At 38.3% G+C, this 16,375-nt stretch overlaps 3 protein-coding genes across 3 annotated transcripts; 1 reads left to right on the top strand and 2 right to left on the bottom strand.

Moving 5' to 3' along the window:
• Positions 1-427: 427 nt before the first annotated feature.
• On the bottom strand, positions 428-4,234 carry LOC115007694 (rab GDP dissociation inhibitor beta). Its single transcript, XM_029430638.1, has 11 exons — positions 4,193-4,234; positions 3,256-3,363; positions 3,044-3,140; positions 2,807-2,944; positions 2,526-2,724; positions 2,297-2,428; positions 1,812-1,911; positions 1,546-1,717; positions 1,295-1,439; positions 768-822; positions 428-661 (listed from the first exon to the last, which is right to left on the bottom strand). The coding sequence occupies exons 1-11, from the start codon at positions 4,232-4,234 to the stop codon at positions 515-517; spliced, it is 1,335 nt and encodes a 444-aa protein (XP_029286498.1). The 3' UTR covers positions 428-514.
• Positions 4,235-5,030: 796 nt separating this feature from the next.
• On the top strand, positions 5,031-10,968 carry tmem43 (transmembrane protein 43). The gene is made up of 12 exons (XM_029431292.1): positions 5,031-5,198; positions 5,862-6,002; positions 6,144-6,278; positions 6,938-7,032; positions 7,151-7,200; positions 7,640-7,709; positions 7,814-7,884; positions 7,971-8,098; positions 8,206-8,280; positions 9,153-9,254; positions 9,586-9,703; positions 9,796-10,968. Exons 1-12 carry the CDS (start codon positions 5,181-5,183, stop codon positions 9,996-9,998), a joined length of 1,206 nt encoding a protein of 401 aa, XP_029287152.1. The 5' UTR covers positions 5,031-5,180; the 3' UTR covers positions 9,999-10,968.
• Positions 10,969-11,337: 369 nt separating this feature from the next.
• LOC115008052 (rho-related GTP-binding protein RhoA-B) lies at positions 11,338-15,924 on the bottom strand. Its single transcript, XM_029431315.1, has 5 exons — positions 15,796-15,924; positions 14,696-14,853; positions 13,445-13,565; positions 12,159-12,289; positions 11,338-12,076 (listed from the first exon to the last, which is right to left on the bottom strand). The coding sequence occupies exons 2-5, from the start codon at positions 14,849-14,851 to the stop codon at positions 11,903-11,905; spliced, it is 582 nt and encodes a 193-aa protein (XP_029287175.1). The 5' UTR covers positions 14,852-14,853; positions 15,796-15,924; the 3' UTR covers positions 11,338-11,902.
• Between the last annotated feature and the right edge of the window lie 451 nt (positions 15,925-16,375).

The following is a 16,375-nucleotide window of genomic DNA, read 5'->3' as shown; positions in this document are numbered from 1 at the left end:
CTGAGCAAACTGGCTCCAGTTTCTTAAAAGTTCATTACGTTGACAAGTTATTAGGTAAAGTTGACAGAAATTATGTGAGCAGCTAAAAAAAAAACATTGAATATAAAGCTGTAATTTATTAATAATAATGTCACTCACTTTTACCTATGTCTATAAAAAATGTACTATATTTTTTAGACATGTATACATACATTTTCAGCACTAAAGCCAGCGTGCTCAGGATTTTACTTTGGTGGTGGTGAACAATAAAACCGAATAACTGCAGCAAAAAAGATTGAAACTTAAAAGGAGAAAAGAGAAAGATGGTTTCCAGATTGTTACAAATTGTTTTACCAAATTTCACAAAAAGGAGTAATAGCAAACAAATTAGAGGGTAAAAAAAGACATCAAGGTTTACATAGTTACTCACAATTCACTACATGCTACATAACACACCACTCAGTATAATCATCCATAATGTTATTATAGCCTCCCAGCTGCTGGAACTATTTGGTACTGATGTTGAAAGTCTTCCTCAGTCTTCATCAGAGTTGTGAGACTGGTGTCTCTGTGATCCTCTGAAGCCGAGCTCTGCTCCTGTGATCCGGAGGTACATATCTTTAATGTCCTCGTATTCAACCTCAAAGTGGTTCAAAGCATCATATGAGCGGGACACAAATATCTAGTGAAGACGGAGGAGAGAGCAAATCCGTCAGCACCACTAGATCTACCACATTTCACATTTAATTTAAATCATTTTTTTAAATTCACAGAAATGTCCTTATTACCTGACTCGTTTTTCCATCTTCTTTGGGAACCAGCACATTGCTGACTGAAACAAATCTAGATTCAAGGTTGGCACAGGAAATAAAAAACATTTTATCATTATTTTAAATATTCATTTAGAGTGGTTTTGCAAACATAATAAAACAAGGCAGACAAGACAAACAGAGGAGTATAACAACACATATAAATAATATTTAACAATAGTAATAATACAAAAATAAAAAGTAAATAGAAACAAATATGAATAATATCAACAATAATAATATATCAAGTAAATAAATAAGAAAACAAATAAAGCCTGTCCCTACTCCCCTCCCCCAAATTGCTTTTATGCAGTCATATATATATATATATATATATATACAAATTAGTAACAATAAAACAACAAATTATGAAAAGAAAGTTAGGGCAACACTATTTTCACCGCTCTTTGGGAAATAACATCAATACATTTTGTTTGAAATTTATGTTACTGGCACAACCATTAAAAAATAAACAGTGAAAATAAAGATTTGAAAGCATCACTAACTTTTGCACAATGGGCTCAAGAAGCTCCAGCCCTGGCTGAACTTCTTTCTCTGGGTTGCTGGTTTCTGCAGTCGTGCTCACTGTGGCGATGTACATCCCGTCTGAAGCCACACTGTGGCCATAGGACACTACGGATATGTAAATGTCTGCATGGACAAAACAGAAGGGGCATTCACAGACACAATTCAACCAAAATCATTTATTTACAAAGAAGAATTATTCATTTTTTAGGAAATACAAAGTACAAAATACCAGATTTCCTGTTGAGTTGCGTTTGAGGTATGATAATTTGACAGGAGTTGGCCTCGTGGGTGTTTTTAACCGGATGATTTAATAGACAAATGACTCTTATCACACGCTCCACTTTCCTCACTCGATTAGGAACATAACTGGGGTCGCAGATGACTTGTTTACAGCTGAACAGCTGTTAAAGAGAGAGAAAGACAAAATCACTGAGTGCACAATTGTTCTACAAACATCCCAACTCCTCTACCCTTCCTCCACGGTAACACACTTGCCTTCCCCTCAGATTTCACAGCTTTCACTTTGCCGTTGTCCATCACAAGCTCATCCACTGCTCTGTTCATGAGGAACTTTCCTCCGTATTCTGCACTCAGTCTGAAACACACAGAAGCATTATATATATATATATATATATATATATAATACTTGTGTCAGTATGCAAAATTCCATATAGGGGTATCACAATACTGGTATTAACAATAACCATTAAAACAAATTGTAATGTTAATATCATCTAAAATAATCCAGCGCCTTTTAAATAATTTATTTATTTTTGATAACTTCATTATTATTATAAATGTTCTATAAATACTGCAATAATATCGTTTTTATGAATCCTTTTGGACAGGATAATCATGATTTGATATTGTGACAAACCTAACCCTTTCTACTTGATGTTCATCTCATTGCACTGGATTTAATTAGAAGACAAACTGTTCTGAAAGTATTCAGGGAGAAATCTGATTAATTATTTTGTAACCTGGCAAATGCCTGTGGTAGCTCTCCCAGCCCGTACACGGGGTAGAGGTATGGACTGCTGTTGTGGCGGGACAAAGACTCAGCGTACAGCTGGATTCGTCTGATGGTTTCCCCACACGGCTGGTCCAGGTAACTGCAGGGTCACCAATGAACGAGACCAGGCAGTTTAAAACTTGAAAGATCACCTGTCATCATTTGTTATCTGGTTTATGTAAGTTCCTGTGATTGACCTGTCACTGCTGTGTAAGGCTATAGCATGACCTGTGAACTCCATGACATCTAGTCCCAGGTCAAAGCGGCCGAAGAGGTCCCGCGTGGTCATTTTGTTTGGATCCACGTCCTGGTAGGTCCGAGGGTTTCTCACGTCAAAGTTCAGGGCAAAGAGAAGCAGCTTCTTGAACCTTCTCTTGTCAAACATGCCCATCAGATCTGAAACAGATCATTTGTGTTGAGCGTTATTAAACGGAGTCATCATTAGGCATTAAACATTCTTCAGGTTCAGGTTCATCACCTGAAGCATGCATGGCATCTTCCTCTGTGCAGGGGACTTTGTGCACTTTGCCTGCTTTGTATACATAGCTGGCTTCAACGACTTTGAAGTCCAGATACCGAGTAACCTCAGTGCGCATCAAGATTTTCACCAGCTCACCTAATGCAAAGACACAGCAGAGGGCACAGAGAATGACAGGGCACTCATTTACACTATAATCATACACAAATCACAAGTTCAGATGCACCAGGCTCTCACCATTGGCTAAAAGAAATTTGGGGATAAGGTCGATGTTCCACTCTTTTCCATGGTCCATAGATTTAGCAGGACCTGGCAGCTTAAACTTCTTGTAAAGCTGTAAATGTAGAAAAATATTAAACAGGAAACACCACAAATTGTTGATGTAGCAGAAGCTTTTTCAAATGAAACATATGCATGTTGGCTGTTGTTTGGGTGAACATACTGTGTACCTCCTCAAGTGGAGAAATAGATGCACTCTCTCCTCCATAGTAAGGATTCCTGTCAATGTGAAGAATCTTGTTCCCACTTTGAGACATTAAACCAGAGAGGATACTTTCCTGGGAGACAGTGGAGCAGTTAGATAGTGGGTCACACACTAGGACTAGCATAATAAAGATGTCACTTAATTGTTGTAAATCTATTTAACAGCCAACAGGAACTCAGAAGGTCTGCATGTGAATGATCAATAAGTTCAAACTTAAAACACCAAGCCACGAGAAATATTGCCGTTCTTCTGTGCCCTGATTGGAATTTTGAATCTCACATCAGTAATCTCACTAACACTGCCATTTCTCTCTTTATAAATATAGCTAAAGTGTCACCATTTATCTCTTTATAAATATAGCTAAAGTGTCACCATTTATCTCCCAGCAGGTACTGAGAGAATTAAGCATGTTCACTGCAATGTTGTCTTTTCTGTTCGACCTTAGAAAGCTGTAAATATGCTAAAGATCATTCAGAATGCAGCAGCAGTTTTAGAATCACATCACAATCTGTAAATACCTTTAAAAGAAATCTTAAAACATACCTTTTTTATGTTAGTATTCTCCTAATCTTAATCCCTTTAAAAAAAATGATTATCTCTTCTGCTGTGCTACACAGGTCTTTCTGTTCTGGCATGTCTCTTATTTCCTATAATTTCACCTCCTTATTGTTCGGCACCTTGTCCAATTTTGCATGACGAGTGTTATATAAATGTATAAAGCTTGAACTAATTTAACCTCAATTTATCATATAAAGAGTTACAGAGTAACAATAGTCTAGGGATCAACGGAAAGAAAAGGTCATTCAGTATATCTTTAGGTTCTCTGTATAAGAATGTCAATGATTGTATTTTTTCTCATACAGAAGACAACGTATCTTTACAATAAATACAAGTTTTATTACCTTAATTCCAGTTCCAAGCACAATAATATCATATTCCTCCATCCTAACAGTCTCCACTTGTTTTTCACTGCCTCCCTGAGTACCAGTGCTTTTCCCGAGTGAAGCCTGTTGCACTTTTGTAAATCTGTCCGTGTGCATATGTAAATACAGAAAATGATGATGCTTTATGTTCCCCTTTCCAATAATCCTCTTAAGACTGGCGTATCTACGCTGTGTGTGTGTGTGTGTGTGTGTGTGTGTGTGTGTGTGTGTGTGTGTGTGTGTGTGTGTGTGTGTGTGTGTGTGTGTGTTTAATCAGATCTGTCATTCAAAATTCTACTTCAGTAAAAGTACAGAAGTGTTATCAACTAAATATACTTTAGGTAACAAAGTATATATCTTTATTATTTATGACATTATTAGATTGTTAATGCCGATTCATCGAGCAGGTAAGTGTAACTAACATTTTAGTGTTGTAGTAGCTTGAGGTTCAGTTGAGGTTCAGTTCATTTTAACTACTTTATATTCAGTTAGGTAGTTTAGTCCAGTGGTTCCTATTCAGAATTCAAAAATACATTAATTCGCAACAACAACAACAACAACAACAACAACAACAACAACAACAACAACAACAACAACAACAACAACAACAACTAAAGAAGAACGAAGATATTGCATTGGGATTGCTGGTTGTTGGAAAGCTGACGCTGAGCTGCTTCTAAACTCAGTTACCCATCATGCCTTGAGAAGAAGTTGTCTGGGTCGGGAAAGGTCTCTTTGTGGTTGCGCTTGTTAAATACACCGGGACACTCGGGGGCAAGGTGGAAAATACTTCTGATATCTTGCGCCGACTCCGCCTACCCGTGTGAGTTCCGGTCTACGCCGGGTGTGAATGAATGCGCATCCTGTGTCATGTACCGTTGATGTTTCAACTTCCAGTTGCTGTTGCTGTGCATCTTTAGCTCACTAACGTTACTGTTTGACTGCAGAGTTGAACAAAACTAGAGACATGTCTTCAGCACAGACAGTAAGTGGGTCCTTTAAAATGCTTTGGTTTTACGTGACAAACGTTAGAGCCTTAACTCACTTTCATTTATCGTTATAATCTAAACTGACAGACGTTAGCTACTTGATTCTTTATGGCGACGCAACGTTAGTAACGTTACTAACGTTGCTAACGTTAATAACGTTGCTAACGTTAATAACGTTGCTAACGTTAGTAAGTTACCCCGGATAGTTAAATGTCTCGAGTACCGGGAAGGGCGTGTAACAAAAATTCTTCAAAGTTTACTCACACATTTCTACTCAGAAGTAAAATTGGCACAGAACAAAGAGGTGTGTCAGTCACGCCTAGCTCTGTGACATGGACACATGTTTTTGATTTACCTTAGTCTTTGTATATCTGTCCTCGAGTAATGTTCAACCTCACTTACAGAAAATGTTCCAAGAGTTTAAAGTTAGATTTAGTGCAGTTTTAACATGTTATACAATTACAAAAAGACGGAGATAAAAATGTGCTTAAAAGTTTGCCATTTTGGCTCCACCATCCACACTGATTGTCAAGACTCTCTTGACAGTTTTATGTTGAGTTGGTAGACAAAGTCAACCATGCCGTCCATCTTTCTTGTGGATACTAAGCTGTCTTTATAGCTGGCATTCAACCTTAATTATTCTCGCATTTTTGTCTCAGTTTTCAGACCCAAACCAACACAAGCGTGTATCTGTTAAGTCCAACCCTGGATTCCTGGAGCGATTAAGTGAAACTGCAGGAGGAACAGTTGTTGGTGTCGGACTGTTTTTCCTCTCAATCTATGTTCTCTTCACCAATGAGGTAAGAAATGCAGTTTAATTCATGTATTTCACATCAAAGCCACAATGCACACTATTAAAGTCATTTGTTGTGTTATGTTGCGTGCTGATTTAACAGCAGACTAACACAGTGCATGCTCTCTGTAACTGCTTCTGTTCTCAGGGACGGGCTCTGAAAACAGCATATTCTCTTGACGAGGGTCTTTCTCAGGTTGTGTCGTTGGAGCCGTTCTCCAGCCTCGACCTGCAGAACAACAATCGTTTAGTTCACCTGTCTGCAAAGCTGCGCTCTTCACAGGTAGACTCTTCTCCCTGTTGTGTCACTACTCTCTCCAGTCACACATTGAACATGACTTCACCGTTAATTATAAATTCTCAAGCAAATAACTGGGATCAGACTCTTTGTATATGCTTGAGTTTAGTATTTCTGTACATCTGATCCCTCTACAATGTCTCATGAATCCAAGCCGTTTGTTTTTATTTTCTTTAATTTATTTATCTTAAAACATTGTAATGGTGTGTCATGTGTATAGATAAGCGTCGGTAGTCTTTCTGTCTATCTGTCTTTTGAATGACATAAAACCTCTAGTCAAAACAACAATTCCCAACTGTCTGTGCATTAAAAATATATAATTTTTGTGGAGAAAAGAGATCAATACAATACAATAATACATAAACACAGGAGAGAGGACAAGAAAGGGAATTTATGTATATGCAATATCAGAGTCGGTGGAAACATTCTGATTAGGCATATAGTATTTAAAATATATAAATCTTTAGCTCTATTTGTTATAAAGACATATTTTTCATTTTAGAAATACTTTTATATGTACACTTATTTTAATAACCAAATTTAAAAGATCCTTCTCAACAATGTTTGCTACATGACTTGCTTAGTTTAAGCCATATTCTGAAGTAAATGTTACTTCAGTTGATTAATCATCTGTGTCTGCGTAGCCCCTCCATGACCCCAATTACAAAGTGGTGGTGCAGGCAGTGAAGCTGAAGAGGCAGGTGGAGATGTATCAGTGGGTGGAGTACCAGGAGAGCAAGTAAGTCTGTTGTCTGAATATGTCAACATTCAGGGTGGGGTCAGGTGTGGAACATGTTGGCTGGAATACAGAGCATTATTCTCCCAAAGTGAATTTGTTACTCTGTGATTTATTTTAGGGATTACCAAGAGGACGGCGAGACCAAAACTGAGACGACCTACAACTACAGTGAGTTGTTTCTGTTAGTGTTTGCTAACAACATGCTGGGCTGGACTCTGGTTGAAGCTTCATGATTTGTTCAGATGTGCGATGTGCGGCTGTAACGAACGATTATTTTCATTGTCAATTGTTTTCTTGACTAATCGATAAGTTGTTTGGTCTATTAAATGTCAGAAAATGGGGAAAAATGTTGATCAGCATTTCCCAAAGCCCAAGATGATGTCCTGAAATATCTTGTTTTGTAAACAACTCAGATACTCAGTTTACTCTCATGGAGCAGTAAAGAAAGCAGAAAACATTGACATTCAAGAAGCTGGAATCAGAGAATGTTTTCTTTAAAAATGATTCAAATAAATCAATCAATTATCAAAATAGTTGACAACAAATTGAATAATCTTTGCCGCTCTAGTGCGATGTGAATTGAAGCAATGTGATTCCTTCTCTTCAGACACCGAGTGGAAATCGGAGTTGGTCAACAGTCGTCATTTTGATAAGGAAATCGGTCACCAGAACCCAAGGTACTCAAATGTTTGAAAGATTATTCTGCTCTATTCTTTGGCATTAGAAATAACATGTTTGTGTTTGTGTGCAGTTTATCTTTAACGTAATCTCTGAATCTTAGTGCCATGGCGGTTGAGAGTGTGACCGTCGTTGCCTCTGAAGTCGGAGTTGGCCCTTTCAGTCTGTCTAAAGGTATCTTTACATAGATACTGTTTTGTGTGTCGGTCCCATTTAGATTTGAATTATAATTGATCAACTGATTGTTTGGTCGTCCTCAGGCCTCGTGGAGCAGATAAATAACTTCCAGACGCTGAGTCTGAAGGACTTTTCTGCCTTCAACTTGGACCCTTTTCTCAGCGTGGATGATGATTATTTCTATCACACTCAAAACCCACGCAGGCCTGAGGTGAACATCATGTTGCGCACTTCTCCCAGATACATAAGCTCCTGATGGGTTATGCATTCTGCATTGGTGCAGCTGTTTAGTTCTGTTGTTTGTTTTTTCTTCATAAGGTTGGGGATGTGCGTGTGAGATTCTCTTTCGCTGGACTGAGTGGCGAGACGTCTCCTCTTGGCCCGGCTCAAACTGTGAGTGCTGCATATGTACTGTTACAATATTCATTTCTCTCATGATGACATATCAGTGGATCATTAAATTTAAGTATTTTCTGCATGTATTTCCACTGTGTCCTAACCATGTAATACCAATATCTTGGTATTTATCACACGCATCAAAAATATCTAATAAATGGAACTGTTCACACTAGTGCTGAAACGATTCGTCTGGTGGACCAGTTGATCAACAGAAAATGAAGCAACATTAAATTAGATAATAATTTTATAATTTTAAGTAATATAACACATTCACTGGTCCTGGATTAGTTGCATGTGGCTGGAGATGTCTCTTTGGGCTCTGACACACATACCTAAACATGACTAAATGATTCATTTAAAAATAATCAACAGTTTAATCGGTAATGAAAATAATTATTACCAATAGCAATATTATTTTGGAATTATTTTCACAATTAATTTGTTGGTCTATAAAATGTCATGATGTCCAACAGCTCAAGTTTATCTCCGTGTCCAGCCGGTATGCGGGATGTACTACAACTAGTATGTAGTTTGGAATTGGTTGTCAGTAAGTTTTCATAAAATGGTGAAAAATCACAATTTCCTTCAGCCCAATGAGAAGTCTTTAAATCGCTTGTTTTGTCAAAGTCAAAGATGTCCAGTTCACTGTCATAAGATGAAGAAAAGAGGCACGTCCTCACATTTGAGCAGCTGGGTCCAGGGAGTGTTTGACATTTCTGCTTGAAAAACTACTTAAACAAATAACAAGCGACCAAAGTCGTCGCCAATAAATGATCTGACTGTTGAATAATTGACTAATTGTTTAAGCTGTAACTGAAACTATTAGTTTCTTCATATTCATTGGGATAAACGATGACTGTTTTCAGGTCAGTATTGTGGCCATGCAGAGAGGGGAACAGCTGATGCCTTTTAAAACCAAGTCAGGAGACACTCTGGAGATCCTCTACCTGGAGGAGCTCTCTGCAGAGGTCGGTGTGGATTTTTATTTCAGTTCTTGGTTTTTTTTGTAAACTGATCTGCTATGTCCCGGCCAATCAGTCTAATATTCCTGCATCACTTTCATTTTGAGATTTGAGTGAAAGTTGGTTCTGTAACTTGAAAATGTAAGTTATTTAATGGTTAATGTTTTATTGTGAATATACAATTTAATTTCAATTTTCCATGAATGAATGAAAAGTTTTAGTTCTTGGAAAGAAAGAAAATCGGCCTTGAAAATTGCAATTTTTGCGTATCTCTACCCATGTGTAGTTACTTGTTCTCCACTTCTGGTAGTTGATGCAGCTGTGTTGCTTTCTGCAGGAGGTGTTTGAGAAGGAACAGCAGTACAACAGCATGAAGACATGGGGGCTCAGGGCTGCAGGCTGGACCCTCATGTTCCTCAGTATTCAGCTGACCATGCGCATCATCTACACACTGGGTAAACACTCACTGCTGTACAGCCACATCATACATCATGGACTTCTTTCCCTGCATCTCTCGTTCATAACACTCTCTGTTGTGTGCCTACAGTGGATTGGGTTCCTATTCTCCGAGAGCTCGTGTCCGTGGGGCTGAAGATCTTTGCCCTGTGCGTCTCCTGCTCTCTGTCCCTTCTCACCATCGGAGTAGGATGGTTTTTTTACCGACCATTAGTGGCTGCGGCTCTGGGAGCACTAGCTCTGCTTCCGCTGTTTCTCGCCCGCTCAAGACTTCCAGCCAAGAAGAACGAATGACTATAAAAAATTCTGATGCCTGGCTGTAGCGATTCATCAGCGATAAATGTTCTTTTTGTTCTAATGGGTACAATAATAGTTTTAATCCTAAAGTGTTCAAGGGGCTTGATCATGGCATCACTTTATCACCCTGGAGCTATATTTATGAATAAACCACTGTACATGGTGTCAGACTCAAGAGGAAGCTGTTGTTGCCTTCAGACCTCAAATGTTTCCTTTCAAAAGTTCGTCCACCAATAAAAATCTTCACGTCCTCCCTCTTGGTCACAGTGAGCAACAAAAGATTACTACAGTATCATATTGACTGTAAATAATCGAACTCTTCAAATACGTTTCCAGTTCATTAGGTACACCTAGCTAAAACTAGTGCAGAGTAATACTGCAGTACATTTAAACAGTTTTGAAGGTTATAATGTTCAGTTCTTGTTGAATTTGGTTTAGAGGTTTTGATTCAACTTTGACAATTTTGTTGGGCTGTAGTTTCTGGTGCCGGTGTTGAACTGTATTGTGATACTGAAAGGGATTATAACATTTAGTCTGCACTCATTGATATGAATGAGGTGGACAAAATGTTTCAACTAAAGCTGAACATTACAACCTGCCTTCATGTTAGTTTATTAGACGGCATTAGTTTTAGCGAGGTATGTCTAACAAACTGACAAGTGAACGGAGTATGTTCCTAATGTAAAACACAAGTCCTCTTCATATATATTTTTTATTATCTTAAATGCTTGAGGGAAAGATGTGTTGCATTTTCAACATAACATTGCTCATATCAGGGATTTGCTCGTTTAAAAAAGAACTGTTTTAAGGTGACGTGTAAATATTGTTGAATAGTCAATTTTCATTTGAAAAATTAAGATCAGCGATTTGTCTAGACCAAAAGACTAATCTAATACCAAAGAGCAGAATCTGTAATTTTGTTGTGTTTGTTTCCCTGCATGTTAAATAAAGCACTTGTTTTACATTTCCCAGCTAGATGTCTTTGAACAGACCGACAAGTTCAGCCTGAACTGTATTACCTCACGGTTTCTTAAATAGTAAAGGGTGTAGCCTAGTAAATATCTTAATTTAAGTGATGGTTGTGTTAACAAAGTAGATACAATATTTTTGAACTTTCAAATAGCAATATCTCCCCCAAAAATCTGCATCTGTATTAATGATCGGCTTGTATTAATCTAGAATGACGCCCTGACCCGAACTCTGACATGCATGTGGAGTGACTTGGATGCATTTGCCAAATTGGCTGTGCATGCTGAAAGAGGTTGTGTGTGTGTATCCCAGCAGGACTATAACTCACCGGGTTATTCAGTGTTTATCAAGCATGTGATGCAAATGATCAAGATTCTTACAAAGTAATTTATTACACAAAACACTAAGTTTCCATTTGCGTTTTAACAAAATGAGTTTCCAGTCTCATATTGTGCACGTGATCATAATGCACATAGGATTGGTATATGAAGCACACAAACAAATTTCGACTTCATGTGTGCGTCGGTTTGTTGAAATAATTAAAGGATTAAGGGTCACAGTGTACAGGTACTTCACCCTAGTTGGCTGTGGAAACATTCCTCAGATCAGCAGGCAGGGCTTAAGCACTTAACTGTAGTTGGCAGGTGTGACACAGCAGGTCCCCTCTGACCTCTGATTACATGGTACATGTTGATAAAGGAGGTTGCATTATGGCAAATTTACTCATGTTAAAGTACAAAAAAGTAGTTTCCATAACCTCAAAATTGAATACTGACAGAACCTGACTACTCTTGCTTAAGACAAAAAAAGTAAAAGCATTACACCTTTAGTAAAAACTGGGGAGAACAGTCTTTTGTGTGGGTGTGTTTGGGGGTAGGTTTGACCTAATGCTCCTTCTTTCCCCCTGTAGGAAGCAGTCCTCATGCCCCCGTTTACAGTAGGACACATTTATTGCTCTTCTTTCCCCGCCTGGCCTGTAGTGCAGCCCTGGTGGCCATCTCGAACACTTCCCTCACACCATCCTTTGTTTTTGCAGAGCACTCCATGTATCCAAAGGCACTGATCCTGTTTGCCATGTCCCGTCCATCCTCTGGTTTCACAGGTTCCTTAAGGAAAGGGAAGGAGACGTTTTAGGAAACAGGCATTCAACACTATAAGACTGATTTATGTGTCAGTTTATCTTTTTACCTGCTTCATTTTGGCAAGCTCCCTCCGGGTGTGCTCATCGTTACGCAGGTCCTTTTTATTGCCCACCAAAATAATGGGAACATTAGGGCAGAAGTGTTTCACCTCAGGAGTCCACTTCTCAGGGATGTTCTCTAAATGAGGGGACAAAAGACACCATCGGTCAGAAACGTATACTGTATATAAGAAGTGGATGTAGCCATTGTGAAGTCCCCAACTATGGATTTGAAGCCTCGCGTTTGGCATTTTGACCTTAGACATCTTGGTTTTTTGGAACCAGAAGTGACATGCGTGGGGAGAAAAGTGCAACAGAGTGCTGAACAAGACATTTCTAAGCGACCAAAATGTTACAACTAACCTTCATGAACTGAAAACACTGAAAGGGTAAAAGTTTTGAGAGGAAAACACGGACAACACTGGGTAGCATACTGTCAATTACAAGGTAGCCCCGCCCTAAAGCATATGCTGCTTTTATCATCTATTATACTCTAAATGGGACCATCATTTACAAAATGAATATCATGCTGTACTGAAGAACACTTGAAACTAGTGTTTGAGACCATAAACTCTTCATAAAAATGTTTACTGATAAATCAGAAGTAGGGTGATTTTCTCAGACTTCTATTCAATGAGAAATTCCCCCATACTATCCGCCTACTGCTTGAATATTTACTCACAACGTTTCCGTCCGTCCAGCCTTCATCAGGTAAACCTGATATATTCCCTCATAGACTTATATACAACCGGACTTATTTTTGCAACCAATGGAGTCGCCCCCTGGTGGCCATTAGAAAGCCCACATTTTAGTCCCGTAGGTTTCTGCTTGCTCAGAACACAGATGTGGCTACATGCTGCATGTAGGTGAGATGAGAGTGAATTGTGTTGCACAGGTTACTCATGAATTTCATAATGTAATGAATGTCTTAAGTGTGTGTGTTTGCAGTTAAGATGTACAAAAGTGAGGAAGAAATAGACACGTGGTGTGATATCACCAGAGGAGTAGTGTGCCAACATGCTTCCCTGTGTCCAACAAATGTGCCTGTTAAACTATTTTATTTGAGGCTTCTTCTAAACATGACATTATAGGAGATATTTTTCAATCCTAAACCTGTGTCTACTTCTCTCCTAAATAAATAAAAACAATTACAAGTTAATTAAATCTACATCTAAACTGTGTTTACTTTCTTAATAATCCCAAACTTTTGCAGGCTTTTAGATGGTATTCCCATGTAAAAGAGAAAAATGCACCACAACCATTAACATACACTGTGAGCTCTGTTTGAACGTACCAAGACTGTCAGGGCTGTCAATGGAAAAGCACATAAGAATGACATCAGTGTCTGGATAGGAGAGGGGGCGCAGTCTGTCGTAGTCTTCTTGACCTGCTGTATCCCAGAGTGCTAACTCAACCTGCAACAAGAATTAACAAGTTATCAACCACATGAAGCCAAACCATGTTCAGAGTGTTTCAGGCCGACAGGTTTGATGTTATACAGACTTAATGAGTGACACTAAAACCAATATACTGCATTCAGGAATACTCATGTATTACATTTCTACTGATTTGGTGCGCTTAAAAAACATCTAATTGAAAGGGACATATTATGCTAATTCTGAGGTATATATTGGAGATCCGGTCGTGCGTTGAATGATGGATACGGCTCAGTGAGTTGACCATTTACCGTATCTGAATTTGCATAATCATGACTCAACCTCAACTTTACACAGATGAGTTCCTTCCATCACAACACACCAGGCTCAATAAACTCCAATCAAACTGTCAAACTAGGCAGTGCTGATTAAATATGAAGATGCAGATTATGTTAGTGCATTACCTATTTCTCAAATCAAATGTTTTCAGAAACATATATACACGAGTGCACAAGTTGAAGGGTGGTGATGGCCTGGTGGTCTAGTGGTACGCCTCCCAAACAGAACACCAGATGGTTGTGAGTTGAATATCTGGGCTGTCACCATTGTACCCCTGAGCAAGGTACATAACCCTGAGTTGCTCCAGGGAGACTGTCCCTGTAGATAAGTTTACTGTAAGTCGCTCTGGATAAGAGCGTCTGCTAAATGACCTGTAATGCTAGAAATTGAGAAAGTTTGCCGCCTTGTTGAAAACCGTTGAGCCAAAACCAACTATCGCCCATCGACCAGAGCAAACCGGACAATTTTGAGTTCCGCCACACTTTCCGGATTTGGTGCATCTCCACCATGACAATCATTTTACATAAAACAATACATTAACATAGATATAATCACTTTAGTCAAGAAAACACTGTATATATGCAAAGCTTTTTTAAAAAGACTGGTAATAAAGATGCAGAGATGAACAGTGTCATGACTGAAATTGGTATTTTGATGAAATCCCTAAAATATAATGTTGTTATGAATTGAATTAAATCAACACATCCAATAACATACACACTTTACAATTGTTGGTACCAGGGAGTGTAAAAGGAATGCAATCAGCACTGTTGTAAGTAATATAATGCTGATTCTGGTCTTAAATGTGAGAAAAGATAGAGTATTCATACCTGTTTGCTGTCGACTTCAATGTCAGCAACGTAGTTCTCAAACACTGTGGGCACATAGACTTCTGGAAACTGGTCCTTACTGAACACAATGAGCAGACAGGTCTTCCCACAGGCTCCATCTCCCACTATGACCAGCTTTTTCCTGATTGCTGCCATAGCTGCAGACAGGAGACAGGAGACATAAAACAGCAAAAGTTACAACATGAGGAGACTTATCTTAAACAACAGGGAGGTCAATTTTATTACATTCAGGCATTCTGCAACTTCTACGCCTGTGAGAAACGATGAGCAGACACCAACCTTCAACTGTGTTGACACAACCCGTCTAAAACCAACACCCGAGGCTAACTATTTAGCTTTCAACATCACGGCTGTTTATAGTCAGTCAGTCAGCTATACCGTAGGTTTTATACAAGGAAGGACACGTGGACAGCATATAAAATTGGGAACCCATGTCCCTTATGTTGATTTAGGATTACATTGTAATACAGACTATGAACAATGATACATTTCCGCTCCAGTGTTTCTTAACCACCCCGGGATCAAGATTGACAAATTACATACTAATGTTTATCTGTCCCACATCACAATTACAGCATTGACTAGATTAACCTAAACGTTAATGTTTAAACTGGTACGAACATATTGTAGTGTAGGCTGACCTAGATTTCGCCTAGATTTATTTTAGCCAGGATGTTCTGTTTACAAAAGACTTAGCTACTGTAGCTAACCAGCTAGCGTTAGCCAGATAGTGCGCTTAGTTTACATGTTTAAGATATTATTCAAAGGTGGTGTAGGATACAGATGCGTTAGTTATGTTATAATGCATCTAATTCCACGGCCGTGGTTGTGATTCACTAGTAACAACTCATTTAAAACTCGCATTTTCCTTTTAAAAGTCACAAACCGGTACAGCTAGCTGGTTTCTCAGGCTTAGCTAGCATAACGGAAGTCAAAGCGACTTCAACGGTCCGTTAGCTAGCTAGCTAGCGTCAGCAGAATATCGGATGAAAATATAGGTTAACAAAATATATATTACGATAATATTGCCAATACAATGTAATGCAACTTAACCTTGATTGTAAGTATACCACGCTTACCTAGTGATGGTTTAAAATCTATCCAATTGATTTCCAAGTAGTGCTTTGTTGGCCTCCGTCGCTGCTGCCTGACTGCGCTGCTGCTGGAGGATTAACAGGAGGGAAGTGAGGGGGTGGGGAGAGGATAACAATACACTGTTGTACAAACATTAAAAATATACCTTATCAATTTTATTATTATTAGCAGTATTATTTTTAGCATTATTCTGATTATTATTATTTTTATAAACATGACACACTAATATCTATGGTTAGAGGTTCTACTGATTTTAGGTGTGACTGTTTTACATATTTATTTGCTTTATATACCCACACCAAAGATATTTCAGGAAATAATATATTTATAATTTCCATCAATCACTCAATCAATCAAAACTTTATTGTAATTTCAAGCTATACACAATGTACAATTAAAATGAAATTTAGTTGAATTTGTCATGCTGTTATCTATATGTTTGTATATTTAAATATTTATATGTATATACTTATCTTTATATATATTGTATATGTATGTGTTTCTCTGTACTCAGGTCTTACTTGTTTTTGACATCTCGATCTCTATGTGTCTATATAAAAGTAT

This window comes from Cottoperca gobio, chromosome 5 (assembly GCF_900634415.1).
Source record: "Cottoperca gobio chromosome 5, fCotGob3.1, whole genome shotgun sequence".
Lineage (NCBI taxonomy): Eukaryota > Metazoa > Chordata > Actinopteri > Perciformes > Bovichtidae > Cottoperca > Cottoperca gobio.
This window is presented reverse-complemented; position numbering and strand designations above follow the sequence as displayed.